At 42.7% G+C, this 19376-nt stretch overlaps 1 protein-coding gene across 2 annotated transcripts in view; it reads left to right on the top strand.

Moving 5' to 3' along the window:
* The window catches only part of ptchd4 (patched domain containing 4), a 38002-nt gene extending 19187 nt beyond the window's left edge, over window positions 1–18815 (top strand). For both annotated transcript variants that reach the window (XM_067383133.1, XM_067383132.1), the window contains exon 3: window positions 17152–18815. In XM_067383133.1, the coding sequence (XP_067239234.1) occupies window positions 17152–18815 (1664 nt within the window). The remainder of the gene's footprint in view (window positions 1–17151) is intronic.
* Window positions 18816–19376: the final 561 nt, after the last annotated feature.

Raw genomic sequence — 19376 nt, 5'->3', positions numbered from 1 at the left:
CCACTAAAACAAAGTTTACTGGAATTTACTAGAATTTTCTCCCCACCTAGGCTGGTGGACCTGGGGAGGTGAAAGGTTTCAGAGAAACTCTTGACAGCACGCTGCAGGACTAGCCTACAGCAAACACTGAAAAAGACTTAAATTTTGAGCAAGTTATCTATTTGGCTGTGGGATCAGCTTGTGCCATGCGGTAATGATGTGATTGCTTGCAGATTGCATGTAAAGAACCAGCCTGCACCGTTTAGAGTTTCATGGCTGAACTAGATATTTATTATTATATAAATAATGGAAACACTACACTGTTAGACCTTGCTGTAGAAAAACAGCCAAATTCTGACAGTAACAAACCATTTTCCATTAAAACAGTAATATACTGTAGAAAACACTGCATTCTGGGTAATATTTGTCATCTTCGAGAAAACAGGAATATACTGTGAGTTAACAATGCTCAAAGTCAACACTCAGAGGCTGTGTTCTAAATCACACCCTATACCCTCATTCACTATTCCCTACATTAGTTCACTAATATAGTTCACTTGACAGAGTGAGTTAATGAAAAGAAGTGAGTGAATTCAGAAACTTTCTGAACACCTGATAAGCAGAATCACTGAAGGACAGAGAAACTAGACCAGAAAAATGACACGAGCAGAAACACAAGAACTACAACTGACTTCAGAAACCAGTTTGACTTTATTTTTCATACATGTACAGAAGTTCTTGTTGAGAATTAACAGATATGGATATTGATGTTTTATTGAAAATAAAAAAATATTGAAGTTTGCAGTCACCATTGTGGTGACAAGTGTCTGCTTTAGTTGGGCTCTTGACTCTTTTATATTAGCTTTCTCTGGCTGCTGTCACTGAGTGTTTATAAAACACATTTGTTATGGCGGGAAAAGGCCAACATAAAGCTGATCAGGTGTTTGGCTGTTGTGATGAGTCTGTAATCATCTTTGACAAGTCTAATTCACTGATGTATTTCTGTGTCTAGTCTTTGATTTAATGGGTATTTTTTCTTTATTGATTGTACTATATCTGTGATTCAACAGCATACGAACAAGCAACGTTTCACTAATCAGTTATTTAGGAGATTATATAAGTCCTTTTAGTGCATGGCATTTAAAAATAAACTCTTTTTAGCTGATTGTTGTTGGAATTCTTGCTATAGTTTCACAGTGGCAATAATGAAAAATATTAGTCTGTTAATAATGTAACAATGAATAAAACAGTGTGAATTCAGTGAATCAAGAGACTATGTGATGGTTATGTCTTCACCAATACATAACTATTAGCACTCAATATTTTTTCTCTATAGTTTTTTCTGTCATAAATATATGAATAGTTTATACAGCCAGAGGAAAAAAAAAAAGATGTATTAAAAGTTCATGGATAAAGAGCTCAGCTAAAGTAAACGTCAAACCAAACATTTTCACCAAAATATCAACATCTAAACTTCTATTAATTCTCAATAAGATTTCTTTTGTAGAAATAAAGTTAATCTGGTCAGTAATAAGTGTAATAATGTGTAATGGCTGGAAGACAGTTGTAGTTTCTGCTCGTGTTTATTCAGTTCTTGTTCCTCTTTTCAGTGGTTCTGCTTGTTAACAGCAGGTGTTCATCATTAATGCTCAATCATCACTTAAATATAAACTTAATTATCTCACTGCAACACACGTCAATGTTACTTTTACTCTGTAGTGTGGACACTAGAGGATGTTCCTGTGGGGTTGAAAGGGTTAAAGGTGTAAGATAAAAAGACACACCCACAAAATGTAATTTAACAGTTACAAACTGCTTGTTAAAAAACAGTTATGTACTGGCAACACCGTTTCCAGTAGTTTACTGTAAAATTGAGTTTTGCAGGTCACCATTGTGCTGAAGAGTAGAGCCTGTGCTTAGGTTCAGGAGAAGTTCAATAGACATTGGTGATATGCTGCATGTTGTTTTATTTAACAGATGGTGACTGTGTAGTTGCTGGTGCAGTCAAAATCTTTTTATTTAAAATTTTTGTATTGAACTTTAAAGAAATAAGTTCATAGTAATGATATGCTCATGTTGTTAACATATAATAAAAATTAATTTGTAAATTTAAATGTCACTCTGACAATTTGAGGCAGTTGGTTTCTGCAAATGAAATGAGGCAATACGAGTTTTAATTTAGTGCATGGTATCTTTACAGTAACATACTGTAGATTACAGTAAATAACTGTACAATCAACAGTAAAATTGCCAGTATTTTACTGTAAAAAAGCCCGGCAAGGTCTAACAGTGTATACAATAAGGTTATATTCGTTAACATTATTTAAAGCGGAACTCAGTAAGATTTGCGAAGCTCCCCCTACAGGTTCCTTCAGTGAATCACACTGTCGTAAATACTCCAAGCGCAGCTCTGGACCAGGGGCGGCGCCAGCCGATTTTGCCGGGGCTTCAGCCCCGAATGTTTTGAGTCAAGCCCCGAATGTAATGACTGTCGCTGAGAAAATATGAAACTGGACAATAGCCTATGTAAACCCCCGAAATCATAAGTTGCTTTATTTCATTGCGCTTTGGCTTTGCATATACTGCATACAGCCTGTAAAAATAGACCTTAAAAATAATCTAGCCTATAGAATACATTTCTTTGCTGTCGGTAGCCTAAGGGCTACTCCGTTTCTTCCTCTCTGTTGAATATGCAGCAGGTAGGGGAGGAGCTAGCACAGTCAACCGCAAGAGTGCGAGACAGTCAGCAGCAAGCAGGAATTTCAGGTTAGAAGTTTAACAGTGCTCTCAAAATATAATTTTTCTTAACACATCTCTCTATTAAAATACGTTAAGCAGTTCAACACCGCTTTTCTACAGTATCCGACCATACACCGGCCGCGCTTTCTCTCTCTCGCACATTTGCGCACACGATCAGCTGGTGATGATCAAAATAAAAGCTCAAGGATTTATCTTTTAAAAAGAAATGAGTACAAAAGTATTGTAAAAAAAAGATGTTTGAACCCTTTTTAATGTCCAGGTACAAGTCAATGCTGTTTCTTTGTTCAATTTGCACACTGTACATGTGTTGAAGCTCTTAATTTTGAGTTCCCAGAGTGCACCAGATTGATGCATTTAACCTTAAAATGTACAAAATTTTCTCCAGGGGGAGCATGCCCCCAGACCCCCCTAGAGCTGGTACGTTCAATAAAGTTTTACAAATTACAGTGTCAAATTATGTACATTTTCTGAACAAGAATACGACAACAAAAGCTTCTTTCATGTCAGTAAAGCTGTTAATAGAAAATTTTTTAATGTCTTTGGACAAACATAGATTTGGGCTAAGCCCCGAATGTTTACAATGTCTGGCTCCGCCCCTGCTCTGGACTACAATGACTACAACACTCACCAGCGCAGTAGTTTTGCAAAATACAGTACAAGAAATCTTGATGGAGGTGGGTAATTTTCGAAATTGTCTTATAAAGTCATAATATATACATTGTTTTTGAATTACCATAAAGCATTTTGTCACTCTCGCGTGAACATGAGGCGAGATTGTGTCAGGTCGGCGAAGCTCAACTTGCAAGTGCTGTTTTCTGGCGTAGACAGAGGGGGATAGTGCACACCTCAAACACACCACTACAAGTCAATTAACCATCGTAAGGATTTAGAAAACTATTTATGAAGGTACAAAAAGTTACTTAGTTCTGCTTTAAATACATTCATTAACATGAACTAACAATGAACAATATATACAGCATTTATCAATCTTATTGTACATTTCTACATTTCCTTATGCAGTCTTAAAATCAAAAGTTGCACTATGAACTAATATGAACAAAGGAAGCAATTGTATTTTTTATTAACTATCATTAACAAAGGTCAATAAATGCTGTAAAAATATATTACTCATAGTTAGTTTGTGTTAAAGGTTAACAAATGAGATCTTATTGTAAAGTGTTACCTAAATTGTATATTTTTATTTACAAAGACAAGTAAATTGTTTTTTACAGGAGCTTGGCTGTATTTTAACTACTTCAAATAGGCATAATTCTTAGATTGAAGCTTGGCGATCTACACTTTCAAAGTTTGGTTATCTACAATCTACAGTACAGTCAAAAAGTTTGGAACCACTAAGATTTTTTATGTTTTTAAAAGAAGTTTCGTATAGGCTATGTGTTGGTAGCCATTAAAGAAACGTCTCGGTTACAAAGGTAACCCTCGTTCCCTGAAGGAGGGAACGGAGACGTACGTCGGACAGACCGACGAATAGGAATCTCGCTAGAGAGGCCAATCTACTTCGAGTGTAACTAAAACGAGCCAATGCACATTGGCATGCAATCATATGCATCAGCTGCTCGCCTCGCAGCGCGGGTATATAATGAGCAGCAGGTGCGTTGCATCTTCAGGTTTTCGCTGAGGAGCCGAACCGGATAGGCAGCAGCATCAGCGGGGTACAGCGACTGTGGCGACGGGACGTACGTCTCCGTTCCCTCCTTCAGGGAACGAGGGTTACCTTTGTAACCGAGACGTTCCCATTCAGTCGGTCACGTTCGACGTACATCGGACAGACCGACGAATAGGAATCCCTACCAAAGCGCCACAAGAGCTGCCCCCTTCCAGCGCTCTGTTGTAAGCCACCTGAACCCCCTTGCCGGAGGATGGTGGGACAGGGCTAACACAGAGAGAGTCGATCACTGCTGTTCCCCAAAACCCATTCAGTGAGACTATTGGATAACGCTGGGAAAGCGTACCCTTCGCTGGGAAAGGAACGCTGCGGAAGCCACATCCTTCCCCGAAGGAGTTATGTGGAGAAGTACATATGGACTAACCCTGTAGGGCTGTGCTACATATGGAAGAGCTGGGGTGACTCCAACCCGATGAAGGGTAGGTTCTCCCAGAGGGAAAGACACGGGCTTCGTTTAGGAGCAACCGTGGAACCAACCATATGGGATCCCCGTAGGGTCACACATATGGAACCCAGCCTAAACCCGGTTCTCAAGGATACAACGGAGTATAGGCCTGGCGCCAGACGCTCCGCCACGTCGGCTGCCGAAGGGATATCGGAGGACTCGACAGGGTCTGCCTTGTAGGGACTCTCTGGAGAAAAGAAGCACATGTAGCGCAGCAAGCCGACACTAAGCCGGGGCCTCTCTGTGCCTCTGACCTGTGGCGAAAACATGGGAGGAGACCGGCTCGACACGAAGGCTATAGTATCTAGCGAACGTGTTAGGTGTCGCCCAGCCCGCAGCTCTACAAATGTCTGTCAGCGAGGCGCCACGAGCCAGCGCCCAGGAGGATGCGACACCTCTCGTGGAGTGAGCATGCAACCTGAGCGGGCAGGGCACGCCCTGAGCTTGGTAAGCCAGGGCGATGGCATCCACTATCCAGTGGGCCATCCTCTGCTTGGAGACAGCCTTTCCCTTCTGCTGGCCTCCATAACAGACAAGAGCTGGTCTGGAGGTCCTGAGGCTTTAGGTTCTGTCTATGTACAGTCGCAAAGCACGGACTGGACAGAGTAAAGCCAGGGCTGGGTCTGCCTCCTCCGAGGGCAGCGCTTGCAGGCTCACCACCTGGTCCCTGAAGGGAGTGGTAGGAACCTTGGGCACATAGCCAGGCCGGGGTCTTTGTACCACGTGGCTATCACCCGGCCCGAACTCCAGGCACGATTCGTCGACCGAAAATGACTGCAGGTCCCCTACCCTCTTGATGGAGGCCAATGCCACCAGCAGCAAAGTCTTCATAGACAGAATCTTTAAGTCTGCTGACAGCAAAGGCTCAAAGGGAGCAATCTGAAGTGCTCTCAGCACCAGAGTGAGGTCCCAAGAGGGTATGGAGAGGGGACGAGAAGGATTTAACCGTCTCGCCCCCCTAAGGAACCTGATGACCAGGTCGTGCTGACCAACAGATTTGCCATCTAAGTGGTCGTGGTAAGCGGATATAGCAGCAGTATGGACTTTGAGGGTGGAGGGGGGACAGCCTACGCTCCAACCCTACTGTAAGAAGGAAAGCACGACTCTGATCGAGCATCTTCGGGGGTCTTCCCGTCGAGAAGAGCACCACTCGACGAACAGGTTCCACTTTGAGGCGTAAGCACGTCTCATAGACAGTGCACGTGCCGAAGTGATGGTGTTAAGTACCTCAGGGGGTAAGTCACCTAGAACCTCCGCATCCCGTCCAAGGGACCAGACATGGAGTTTCCAGAGGTCTGGACGCGGGTGCCAAAGAGTGCCCCGTCTCTGAGAAAGAAGGTCTTTCCTCAGAGGGATGGGCCAGGGAGGGGCTGTCACGAGGAGTGAGAGTTCTGGGAACCAGGTCCGGTTGGGCCAGTAAGGCGCAACTAACAAGACCTGCTCCTCGTCCTCCCTGACTTTGCACAGGGTCTGTGCAAGTAGGCTCACTGGGGGAAACGCATATTTACGCAGGCCCCGGGGCCAGCTGTGAGCCAGTGCATCTGTCCCGAGTGTCCCCTCGGTCAGAGAGTAAAACAACTGGCAGTGGGAGGTTTCTGGTGAGGCAAACAGGTCTACCTGAGCCTCTCCGAATTCTCTCCAGATCAGCTGAACCACCTGGGGGTGGAGTCGCCACTCTCCTGGCAGCGTAGCTCGTGATAGCTCGTCGGCCACACGGTTGAGCACACCGGAGACATGAATGGCGCGAAGCGACCTCAGATGCTTCCGACTCCACAGGAGGAGATGGCGGGCGAGTTGCGACATGCGACGGGAGCGTAGACCACCTTGACGGTTGATGTACGCAACGGTCGCAATGTTGTCCATACGGACCAGTACATGCTTGCCCTGAAGCAGGCCTTTGAGGCGGCTCAGAGCAAGGCGTACTGCCGGCAACTCGAGGCAATTGATGTGCCAATGCAGATGGGGTCCCGTCCAAACCCCTGAGACTGCATGCCCGTATTACGTGGCACCCCAGCCGGTGGCAGAAGCATCTGTGAACACCACAGCATGCCGGGACACCTGTTCTAGGGGCACTCCTGCCCGAAGAAACAAGGGGTCCGACCACGGACTGAAGGTTTGGCGGCACTCCTGAGTGATTGGCACCCGGAACGTGCCGTGCTGCCACGCCCATCTCGGGACTCGGCCGTGAAGCCAGTGCTGAAGCGGTCTCATATGAAGCAGACCGAGCGGTGTTACAGCCGCAGCAGCCGCCATATGCCCCAGGAGCCTCTGAAAGAACTTCAGTGGGACCGCTGTCCTGCCATTGAATGTATTCAGGCAGTTCAACACCGACCAAGCACGTTCCTCTGTGAGGCGTGCTATCTGCTCGACCGAATCCAACTCCATACCGAGAACAGAGATCCTCTGCACCGGGGCGAGTTTGCTCTTTTCCCAGTTGACCTGAAGCCCCAACTGGCTGAGGTGTCTGAGCACCAAATCCCTGTGTTTGCACAACTGATCCCGGGTCGTCGAGATAGTTGAGAATGCGAACACCCTGTTCTCTCATGGGAACAAGGGCTCCCTCCACGACTTTCGTGAAGACGCGGTGAGACAGGGCCAGCCCGAAGGGTAGGACTCTGTACTGATATGCTCGACCTTCGAACGCGAATCTCAGGAATGGCCTGTGTCGCGGAAGAATTGAAACATGGAAGTACGCGTCCTTCAGGTCAATCGCTGCAAACCAATCTCGGGGACGGATGCACTCGAAAATGCGTTTCTGCGTGAGCATTTTGAATGGTAGCTTGTGGAGGCTCCGATTCAAAACTCGCAGGTCCAAGATCGGTCGTAACCCGCCGCTTTTCTTGGGTACAATGAAGTAGGGGCTGTAGAACCCCGACCTCAAATCGGCTGGAGGGACCGGCTCTATCGCGTCCTTCGCCAGTAGGACTGCGATCTCCGCACGCAGGACAGGGGCATCGGCATCTTTCACTGTAGTGAAGAGGACGTCCCTGAACTTGGGGGGGGGGGGAAGCCGGGCGAACTGAATCGCAAAGCCGACCCTGATGGTCCGAAGGAGCCAGCGAGACGGACTGGGGAGCGCTAACCCGGCTCGCAGAGACCGTACAAGCAGGACCAAAGGGACCACCGGTGTACCCGCAGCAGGGCAGCGAGGTGGAACACAGGGACGCGGCTCGGGGGGCTCTCTTTGTGAGGCGGCCCGAAGCGGCGTCACAGTGTGCTAGGCAACACTTACCTGGCTCCACGATGGACAGAGGGAGCAGTCGAGGCTTTGGCTGCCCGCTGCTCGCTGCTGTCCGCTGGCGACAGAAGAGGGGGATGAGAGTGGTGAGGTTTTTCTCCTCCCACTGCTCTCCAAACCCTCTTCAGACCTGGAAATGGAGGAACTGCTCTTTGAAATTTGGGTACCGCTGCCTCTTGGGTCAGTGGCGGAACAGAAACAAACCCAATAAAGGATTTACCACCTGGCCCTCCTCCAGGGGTGGAAGAGCAGCCCCACCCATCTCTGGGTCGCCCATCTCAGGGGTGATTCTCACCAACCAGTTAAACAGCTGCAGAGACGTGAGGCGTCATCTCCCCGCAATGGATACAGCAGAGCCTGCTGGGCCGGAGTTTCTTGCAGGGGACGACACCCTTGGCGACGAGCAGACTGAGGGGTGACCCAAGAGGAACTCAATGGTTTGTCATGGGAAGCTCCCCGATCCGCTACTAACTGAGGAGAACTGCTGGGCTCAGTCCTCGACAGTGTCACCGAAAGGCCACCTCGTAAGATGGGAGCATTGAGAAAACATTTAGCTTGACAACCTCTCACACCTCACAAGGTAAGCCAGGGGGCACTTCCGGACCACGGAGGTGGACATCGTCTGGCTGAGGGCCTGCGCCGTGACTTTGATCACGGTTAGTCAACAAGCGCAGCTCAACCCCAGCACAGAACTACCCTCATGCAAAAAGAGTGCCTTGGCCTCACATGCAGGGTGGGTGTGGTCTGTGTACAGCCACCCCATCCAAGAGGGTAGTGAGAGAGGAAAAACTTATGCAGATTGGCTCCTTTGGCATTCCATATTTATGGCACCAATATACCCCCATACTGCCAAGCTTTCCATGCACATCTGGAAGACCCAGGAAAGCATGGCTGTAAACTCTGAATCTGAGTCAGCATAAGCACACACCATTACAGTGGGCAGCGTCACCCTCATTTCAAGAGCATAACAGCACTCTCTCCGATGCTGCAATCGACGTCTGTCCCTCAGCTGGAGCTCTGAATGAAATGCTAGGTTCCCCTATGAAAAAGGACCAGCAATCCAATCCAGAAACTGCACAGCTTGCAATGCGCTAGAGAGGGAGGGGCCCTAGGGGGTTGGTTCCCCGAAGGAACCCCTCAACCTCATGTCACCCAAGCCATATCAGCAAAGTAGACCTCTTCTGGTGCACCAGAGAGGGCGCTACAATGGAGATTACTCAAGGGAACCGCCCATCTAGAGCGCCGAGCGAGCGCTGGGTTGCCGTGACAACCCGCGCTGCAGCCCGGCAGCTCGACGGCACACGACACGCAGAGGAGCGAGAGGTTTGCTCTCGCTGATCTCCACGGTCTCCCAGAGTGTCGGGCAGACCCGCGGCTGTGCTTTTACACACAAGCGGCAGCTGGCCAACAACAGAGGGGACTCAAGCTTCCCGGAGAAAGAAGAGTCACGACCGGCGTGTCGACGTGATCATGTTCTCATATGAAAACATGAACACCCACGAACATCATTTCAGCACGCGCCCAGACATGCGAAACGGTGATCGTGGCCGTCAGTGAGGACAGGAACGATCGCATCCAGAAACACAAGTAGGATGTCGTCTTTAAAAAGACGCGAATCTACTTGTGTAAGCTCTTTCAGGGACTTTACTCTTTTAGAAGTGCTGAAGCACGCAGGGGAACGGCCACCGCAACACAGACAGGGATTGTGTGCAGCCTGTCATGTGCTTTCTCTCTCTTTGAAGGCGCTCACTCTTACCAGCCGTAAAAACGGCTTTTCAGCGCTCAAAAGCGCACCGTACCGGCCGTGAGAACAGCCTTCTGACGCTGTCAAACAGCTATTTGCTCAAAAACGGCAAACGAAACAAAAACAGAAAAAGAGAGGACTTCGACCCCGCTGCTGTGCTGTTCGCCCGCACTCGGAAAAAAAGAGAAGTTCAACCAAAAAGCTTGACTCGTCTTCAAGCAGACACTCGCTTGCAGAGAACAGGAACAAACACCGTTCGGCTCCGAAGCGAAAAGCTGAAGATGCAACGCACCTGCTGCTCATTATATACCCGCGCTGCGAGGCGAGCAGCTGATGCATATGATTGCATGCCAATGTGCATTGGCTCGTTTTAGTTACACTCGAAGTAGATTGGCCTCTCTAGCGAGATTCCTATTCATCGGTCTGTCCTACGTACGTCGAACGTGACCGACTGAATGGGAAACATAGTTTCATATTTATGTTTAAATAGTCCTATGTTATATTTTAAATTCATCTATTTGATTATGAAAAGTTAACAGCATGATGCATCATGAGATGCGCAGTATATCCGGAGACATGACATGTCAGACATGATTTTAAACACTTCATTAAGTTTTATTTTCTAGAAAGCCTTTCTTTAAAGTGAATTTCGTTTTGTAAAAATTGTATCTTAATTTTAATCAATGTTTCATTAACCAATTGCCTGGATGTAATAAATAAGAAGCAAATATAACAGACAATATAATCATGACATGGAGGCGCGGGCGCGATCCCTGGCGCGTGAACTGGAGCGCGTCTTACAGGCTAAATGAAACGAAACTCAGCGGCTGCTTGCCTCACATACATGAGAAATATATCTACAGAAAGCTTTAAATACCTACTTTAACGAAAACGAATTAATTCAAAACGAAAAGAAATAGGCTACTCTGATTATGTAGACTAAACCGAATGAAGTGCATTCTCTCTCTAGCGCATCCATAGATGATGAGAGTCAATATCAACTTCATCTTTGCAGCCGACACTGATTCAGAAAACATTACTTTATTAATAAACAATTAAAATGTCTCCTTGCTGTTTTGCGCATTCATGAGACCAATATCGATTCGTAAACCATAGTCGATCTCTTGGTAGGCTATGCTGTTTTCATTTGATGATTAAACAGTGCATTGTGCACCTCCCATCCAATAAATCGCAATAGGCTTAACGCTTTGTGTTGCTTTTGATATGGAACAAAAGTCTCAGATTTCAAATTCTGTCAATTTCATTAAGAAATTCAAGCAATAAATACCGTTTTGGCGCTCTTTAATGTGGCGTGATAGAGAGTTGTAGCTTCTGGGTACTCGCCTGTGCGTTATCAGTATCAAACGCATAGTAAAAGATTCGTGCCAGTTTTTTTTTGTTCTGGATCCAGTGCTCTGCTGCTACATTGGAGCGCACTCGCCACCAATTGGACAGGGGTGTGAATTACAGTTACAATTTACAGTAGATCACCCTGAGTGTAATCTGTCACCGTGACGGACGGCCTTCAGATTTTTCCGTCATTGATAAAAAAATTCCGTCAATGACGGAAAATTTTCGGTTAACGCGACCTCTGATATATATATATGCCAAGTTAATTTGCTCTTCTCCATTACTTGATGAATAAGTCAGTTTTAAAACATAAACTGTAATAAACATAATTTGCATAGAGAGGTGTGTTTGTGATGAAAGGAATGTCAGTTGCTTAATTTGAGCATTTTCTATCTAGTTAAGATGGATTGCAGGTGGTTAGTGAAAAAGTATTTGCACTGAAATACTGTGAATAAAAGTAATGAGTTCACCCTATATGTCCTCACTGTTGTATGTTAATAATATACAGTATGATAATTTTGAATTATGAGGGTGAAGTAAATGTGTGTATGTCGGGGACAGCAATGGGTCACACCCCCCTCTATGTTCAGTGGCATTCACAGTCTCCGTAGCCCTATTAGGCAAGTGCTGGTCTACTTAAATCATTAGACGTTGTTGAAGTGGTTTTATTTGAAATGGCTCAATAATCTCTGTCTTACTATTCATGTGATTTATACCCGGCAGGAGCAGGTCTCCCTCATGTCGTCTCACGGCTTTGTGCTTTCTGTTTTGAATGCACTATATTTGCTGCTGCACTCCTTACCGTTTGCCACTGCTGCTGCGGCAAAACGTGTCAATCTTGTTTCAAGGTGTTGGTTTGCACCAATTTAATCTACTCCCTTGAATGGATGGACCCCTTTTGACAGAGCTTGTTTGAAACAAAGTCACTGCCATACAGTTGATGTTATTTTAGGAGTAAGCTTTTGCATACTGTCACAAAGAAGGAGAAAGAATAAAATGCTTCTTCAAAGTTGAAGAAAATAAAGAATACATTTATAATGGTGAGAATATAACAAACGTTTTTGTCATATATTTGATAAAGCAAATCACTAGCTCAGTGATCTCTTGGGAAGATTAAGGGTATGTTTACATGACAAAGATGTACTAAAAACAGAAAGGCTTTTCCTTTGCGTTTTACACGTACAGATGACAACATGGTCAAAATTACCCCCGTTCACAGGGATCCGTGAAAACAATTAAAAATGCTGTGTTCTGCATGCCAGGCCAGTAGATGGCAATGTCACTTTGTAAAGAAAGACTACGCACCTGAGCATGACGTCACCGTTTTCACAAATTCGCATTTTTGCAGTGTACATGGAGACGATAACTATACCTTTTAAAAAAAAATTTTTGTTACCTTTTGAATCCCGTTTCAAAAGTTTGCATTTTCAGGCCTCCAAAACTGTTGTCGTGTAAATGAACGAACAAAATGCATAAAGTTTTCCATTTTTAGTTGAAAATTGTGTCATGTAAACAGCCCCTAAAACTATAAAACAGAAATGAGGCAATATTAAAGTTGCCAAAAGATTATAAAAATTAAAAACACTTTCTCAAATTGCACATCAGTTTTTTTCTAAGGCATGTTTATAAAAGCTACTTAAATGTCCTAATTAAACTAAGGCCTAATCCTGGCTTAATCTAAGCCCTGTCTGTGAAACGGACCTTTATCTTTTTTTTCTTTGTAATAGCTTAAAATTATTTTTTTTTTACTTTTTAATAAGTGGGTCATTATAATAATGTCCATTTGAATAATAGAAACGTTAATGCTAGATGATATCTAGTACAGTGTTTTTTCTCTTGGTTTGGTGTAGATGAAGGTGGCCTTCTCTGATGGGAATTTTATAAAGCTGCAAAAAAGGCTCGGAAACACTGATCTAGGCAGGCATGTAGTTGTTTAGTCAAGTTTTGTCTCTTTGTCCTGTTTCATTAGGGACTTTTAGAACTGGGCGCATTTTCTTTCTGCCCTTGACCAGCAGCCTGATGGCACTCCATTTATATTGTGGTGATTCATACACGGCCCACACTGAAGAAATCGCCATGTCATTCTGATAAGAAGGAGTTTTGTCTATTAAGATTTACCATTCCAGTATGTCTCATTTGTCCTACATAAGGAAATCCCTCTTGCATCATGTTAACTGAGTTAGCATCTGGAAGGTGATGACGTCCAAACTCAGAACAGCGGAAGTAAAACTATTATCTTTGTGTATTGCTGTTCAAATATTTACCAAATCATTAAAATGCCAGTTATTAATAATTAAGAATGTTATAATAAGTACTTCCCAAACTTTTTTAGTCTCACAGCTCATCAGTAAGGCTCAAGTACCGCACCAAACCAGAGATATATTTTTAACTCGTACCAACATCAATGAAATATCCCATGAGTCAACCTCATTTTTACAAACTTTAATGAGAAGACAGTCAAAGAACAGGCCAGTGGTAAAATATTCTAATTCATATGCAATATTATTTAAAAAATAATGTGGGAAGTCATGCTTATTTCCACAGAAAACATTGTGGATTTCAGTGTGTGCATTTCCTGTGTAATCTGATGCAATTCGAGAAGTATATTTTACAAAATGTACAGAAATTGTACTTGTATATTATTTTGTATATATTGAAAAATATATTATTATTATGAACATTTTTTGTTTTGATTCTGTGGTTGTTCAATTTTATTTGATATTATTTTCTTTCCTAAGAAGGATCGGAAAAAAATATGGCATTTTTTTTTAAATTACTTATGATAATCTAGCAACAGTCCTAACAGTTTTTTAATTTTTAATTTTTATAAATTTCCTGGTTGGGAATCACTGGACTAAACGAATTACTCTCCATCACCCAAAAAGTGAGACTCCATTTCCATTTAGCAAGGATAAAGTGAAAATTTGTTTCTCATGAATTGCCACTCTTACAGTTCTTTGCAGATTTTGAAAATAATAAATGGCACCCACTTCATGAATCTAATTAATCTTCTTAATTGGAGAATGCAAAACAATTGCTGAAGCAGTGAAGGGTTTTTATAAGATGGCAGGGTCCGCAACTAATCACAAATTAAATTCCTCGTACAGTTGTTTTGCTGATTTATATAATTTGGCAAGTAGTGACCCATGTTCACACTCCAATGTATGATGGTTTAATTTCTACCAAACTTTGTGTTTAGTACTTTAGGTTTTAAGTGCCATTTAGCAGTTGCTTTTTATTTAGAGCAGCTTCCCGTTATTGCAGAGGCAGCTCTTTCAGAGCAACCTGAGGCTAAGTGTCTATAGCTTAAGTGTACTTGATGATAAAAAGTAAGATTGTGATGTCAGCATCCCATAATTACTATAAAAATTACATTAAAAGTTACAAATTGTACATCTGGTCACAATTTATATTAGGTATAAAACATGTAGGCCCTATATACACAATGAAAGCATTGTATCAAATGGTTAAAGACACCCCAAATATAAAGAGGACAGAACATCTTTAAATTACTTATATATTTATTTAAATTTCCAACATAATGCCAACAAATGACATATTTATTTATTTATTTATTTATTTATTATAAATAAATATGTCATTTGTTGGCATTATGTTGGAATTAGTAAATGAGCAAAATGTTATGTAATCAGCTATTATTTGCATTTACACTGCAGTTACAGTTGCATGAATAATGTTATGAAATTAGTGTTTAAAAGTGTTTAAAATTTTGAATATAGAAATATGAAATGAAAAAATTAAAGTCTTGATAAGTGAGTCAATCAGTGAATCATTCATTCACTGATTCGTTCAAACCAGATGATTCATTCATGAATGAAACTCCACTCTGTGTTGAAGGGAGGTGCTAATGTTTCGCTTTGTTATTTGCTGAACTATTTTCATTTGTGAAACAGAGCAAAAAATGTAACTTAATATCAACTTATTTTTTATCGAACTATTAAAATGAATCGTACATTTGCAATCGTGCTGATATTCGGGAAAACAGCACTTTTAGCACAACACTATTTTACGCCAACACCAGACTCAATTGTTGTTAGGGCTATATTAGACTACTATTAAAATATCTACATAGAGCCAGCCTAACTACACAATATATTGTGTAGTTAGGCTGGCTCTATGTAGATATTTTAATAGTAGTCTAATTTGACAGCAGTAAGCCAAAGCTTAGGGTAAACACACTGTTGTTACCTGGCTGTCACCAGTAAATGATCAAATTTAAATAAAATCTAAATATTAAAATAAATAAAAAATTCTTGCATATAAGGCACTTATCTCATCCAAGACCAAAAGGGCAGGTGCTTGAGCACTACTTGGGGTTTATCTATGCAAATGCCTGGATGTCAGTACCCCTTCTTTGAGTACATATTATTGAACATGCTGCTACCAGGTTACCACCAACCCACCACGTAACCTCCGCATCTTGCAGATGAATTCACAGACTAATGGACTTGTTCTGCCCCTTAATAAAACTAAAAGCAAGGAAAGCCAGTCCATTTGACTCATTACATTGGCGTAATCCTTTATGGTTAATTAGGTTTTTCTCCGTGTCTGTCAGCTCAATGAAAATTTATGATTTTGGAGAAAGAGGTAAGAGAGTAGTTTTTGTGACACATTCTTGACAGGAACAGAGTGCGAATAGACAAGCTGTGATGTCCTTGATGCTGAGTGAAATATTTAGTGGATGGATGAAAGTCAAATGTATTAATATGTTCAAAGGTGACAGTGTGCACACACACTAGATCTGATATATGAGCTTGAGTGATCCCATAGGTGGATGGTAGAAGAGTAATTGAATTACTGCTCATCTTACAACTATCACGAAAGGCTTATTATTCCATAACTCACGTTTAGTGGTTGACCAATATCTAGGCAATGGTTGAAAAAAAAAAAAAAAAAAAAAACGCTGATACAGTGGGCTCCAAAAATCTGAGGGCACATTGAAAACCTGAGATTTAAATTCTAACATAAAATATACATTTTAGATTTTCGAAAAAAAAAAAAATTAAAAACAAAGAAACAACTAAAAATGAGTAAGAAAGAAACAGTTCAGCACTGTTTGTCTAGTCTAGATAGATGTGTGGCAACATTTTGTTCAAATTGTTGTGCTGATTATGTCTTTATAATGATTTTTATTAATGAAGAAAAATTCAAAATAGTCACTATCACTAGTAATCTCAGACTTTTAGTCTCCACTGTATAAAATACAATTTAATCATGTCAAATGAAGCATGCAGTCATTTTAAACATTTGTAAATGATTTATCTATTTAAATATTTTATATACTGTACATCAGAAGTGCCCAAACAATTTAATGTGATGGGAAAAAGATTAAACTTGTTTGAGGGATGTGGGCCGAAAGTAAATGCTGCATTATATCCAACTATATTATGTCAACATTTACATATTGTTAATTAAATTAACTTATATTCTGTACATTTTAATGCAATAATACAACAACAAAAAAGTTAAAACAAAGGTTAAATAAAAAATTAAGTGGTTTTTTCCTATCTTTCCCCCTTTTTGTTATATGGCATGGTTGGCATAAACATCATGCGCCAACCTGGAATGGATATATTTATTTTAATTTATTTAAATATTATAAGAATTTGTATATTATATCAATTAAATTATTAAAATTAACTAAAAAAAATGTCTTTTGTCTACTGACACTTGGCTGTTATTGGATTTTGGAACTGACACAACTATCACTTCTGTTAATCAGCCAAGTGGGCACAGTTTTCGCCAAATGCCAATAATCTGAAAATGGGCAATTAATCACCCTGGCTGATATATTGGTCTTTCACTATGCATGTTTTATATTTTTGTTGATTATATTCATGCTGACATTGCTCATACTGTGAAATCAAGTTTCTCTGTGAATTTCCCATGCATCAAACTATAAATTGCTTTTCTTTTTTTTTTTTCAGGACATGGAACAAAGGGTGTGTTCGAGCTTCTGGCAGGCTGGAGAAGAACCAGAGAGAGCTTGCCCTTCAAGGAGAGGGTGGCAGATGCGTTCGCTGACGTGATGGTGTGTTACACCATGACCAGCTCGCTCTATATTATCACCTTCGGCATGGGTGCCAGTCCTTTCACCAACATTGAATCTGTGAAGGTCTTTTGCCAGAGCATGTGTGTAGCGATCCTGGTGAACTACTTCTACGTGTTCTCGTTCTATGGCTCCTGCCTGGTGTTTGCCGGACAGCTGGAGCAAAACCGCTATCACAGCGTCTTCTGCTGCAAGATCCCCTCTGTGGAGTATCTGGACCGCCAGCCCACTTGGTTTAAGACCATGATGAGTGACGGTCACGACCTGTCTACGCACCACGACAGTGTGCCGTACCAGAACCACTTCATTCAGCACTTCCTGAGGGAGCATTACACAGAATGGATTACCAACACCTATGTAAAGCCTTTTGTAGTTATCCTCTACCTGATTTACGCCTCCTTTTCATTCATGGGATGTTTACAAATCAGTGATGGCTCCAACATAATTAATCTGCTAGCTAGTAATTCGCCCAGTGTGTCGTTCGCCCTGACTCAACAGAAATACTTCAGCAACTACAGTCCGGTGATTGGGTTTTACATCTACGAACCCATTGAGTATTGGAACTCCACAGTGCAGGAGCACCTCAAGACATTGGGCCAGGGCTTTAATAAGATTTCATGGATCGATAATTACTTTCACTATCTGAGAGTCGTTAATGTCAGCGCATCAACCAAAAGTGATTTCATTAACATCCTCAAGACTTCTTTTCTGAGGAGCCCAGAATATCAACACTTTGTGGACGACATCATTTTCTCTAAAAACGGAGATGAGTATGACATAATTGCATCCAAGATGTACTTGGTGGCCAGGACGACCGAAAAGACCAGGGAGGAGGTCGTGGAGTTGCTGGAGAGACTTCGACCTCTCTCCCTTATAAACAGCATCAAGTTCATCGTTTTCAACCCAACGTTCGTGTTCATGGACCGCTACAGTTCCTCCATCATCTCCCCCATCCTGACGTCAGGTTTCAGCGTGCTCACTATTCTCATTCTCACCTTCTTCCTGGTCATTAACCCACTGGGCAACTTCTGGTTGATCCTGACCGTCACCTCGGTGGAACTGGGCGTCTTGGGTCTCATGACGCTTTGGAATGTAGACATGGACAGCATCTCTATCCTGTGCCTTATTTATACTCTCAACTTTGCCATGGATCACTGTGCCCCCCACCTCTACACGTTCGTACTGGCCACTGAGCACACGCGGACTCAGTGCATCAAGATCTCTTTAGAGGAGCATGGGGCCGCCATTTTGCAGAACACTTCGTGTTTTGTAATTGGGATAATGCCTCTTCTCTTTGTGCCTTCTAACCTGACCTACACACTGTTCAAGTGTTCCCTTCTCACAGCCGGCTGCACAGTTCTGCACTGTTTTGTCATCCTACCGGTGTTTTTGACATTCTTCCCGCCCTCTAAGAAGCGGCACAAGAAAAAGAAACGGGCCAAACGGAAAGAGCGGGAAAGAGAGAGGGAGCGGGAGAGGGAGAGAGAGGAAATTGAGTGCATTGAAGTCAGGGAAAACCCAGATCATGTGACCAGTGTTTGATTGAAAGACGTGTGTTAGCGTAAGTGATAAGAAATCAGCTCCTGGCCACTAGGGGGCGACGTCAGGCAGCACTTCAGCGGTCCAGAGGTGGCCGAGTCAGGCACTCCTGCTCCTGGGGTGACACTTGCAACCACAGCAATCAACAACAATGCTGTCCAGAGTAAAAAAAAAAAAAAAAAAAAACCTTCTCACTCATTTCTTGTGCACCCTTCGTCCAGAACAGTGTATAACATCTGCAGCTGCTAGCTTACGTTAGCCGTTAATGTGAAAGGTTTGCGCAAAAAAGGTTGTCTGTGTACATTAACAAATTCAGAAGACCTAAACTGAGGGCCTCCAGAAATGTTAGCATGAATCTTAGCAGGTTGGATCTCTAGTGGTATTCCCAAGGGTATTTGTTTGTTTTGTAAGAGCAGAAATCATAACCAAGTACATTTGCTCTTATTTAGCACCAACATGAATCTTTCCTTGTTTTTTAAACTGTTATGCACCTCACATTCCTCCAGCCCTGTGCTTACAAATTAATTAAGACCAACTCTGTTTAAAAATAGTAGCAAATGGAAG

The sequence above is a fragment of the Chanodichthys erythropterus genome, chromosome 4, assembly GCF_024489055.1.
Source record: "Chanodichthys erythropterus isolate Z2021 chromosome 4, ASM2448905v1, whole genome shotgun sequence".
NCBI classification, from domain to species: domain Eukaryota; kingdom Metazoa; phylum Chordata; class Actinopteri; order Cypriniformes; family Xenocyprididae; genus Chanodichthys; species Chanodichthys erythropterus.
Note: the sequence above shows the minus strand (reverse complement) of the source record. Positions and strands in the feature narration are given on the sequence as shown.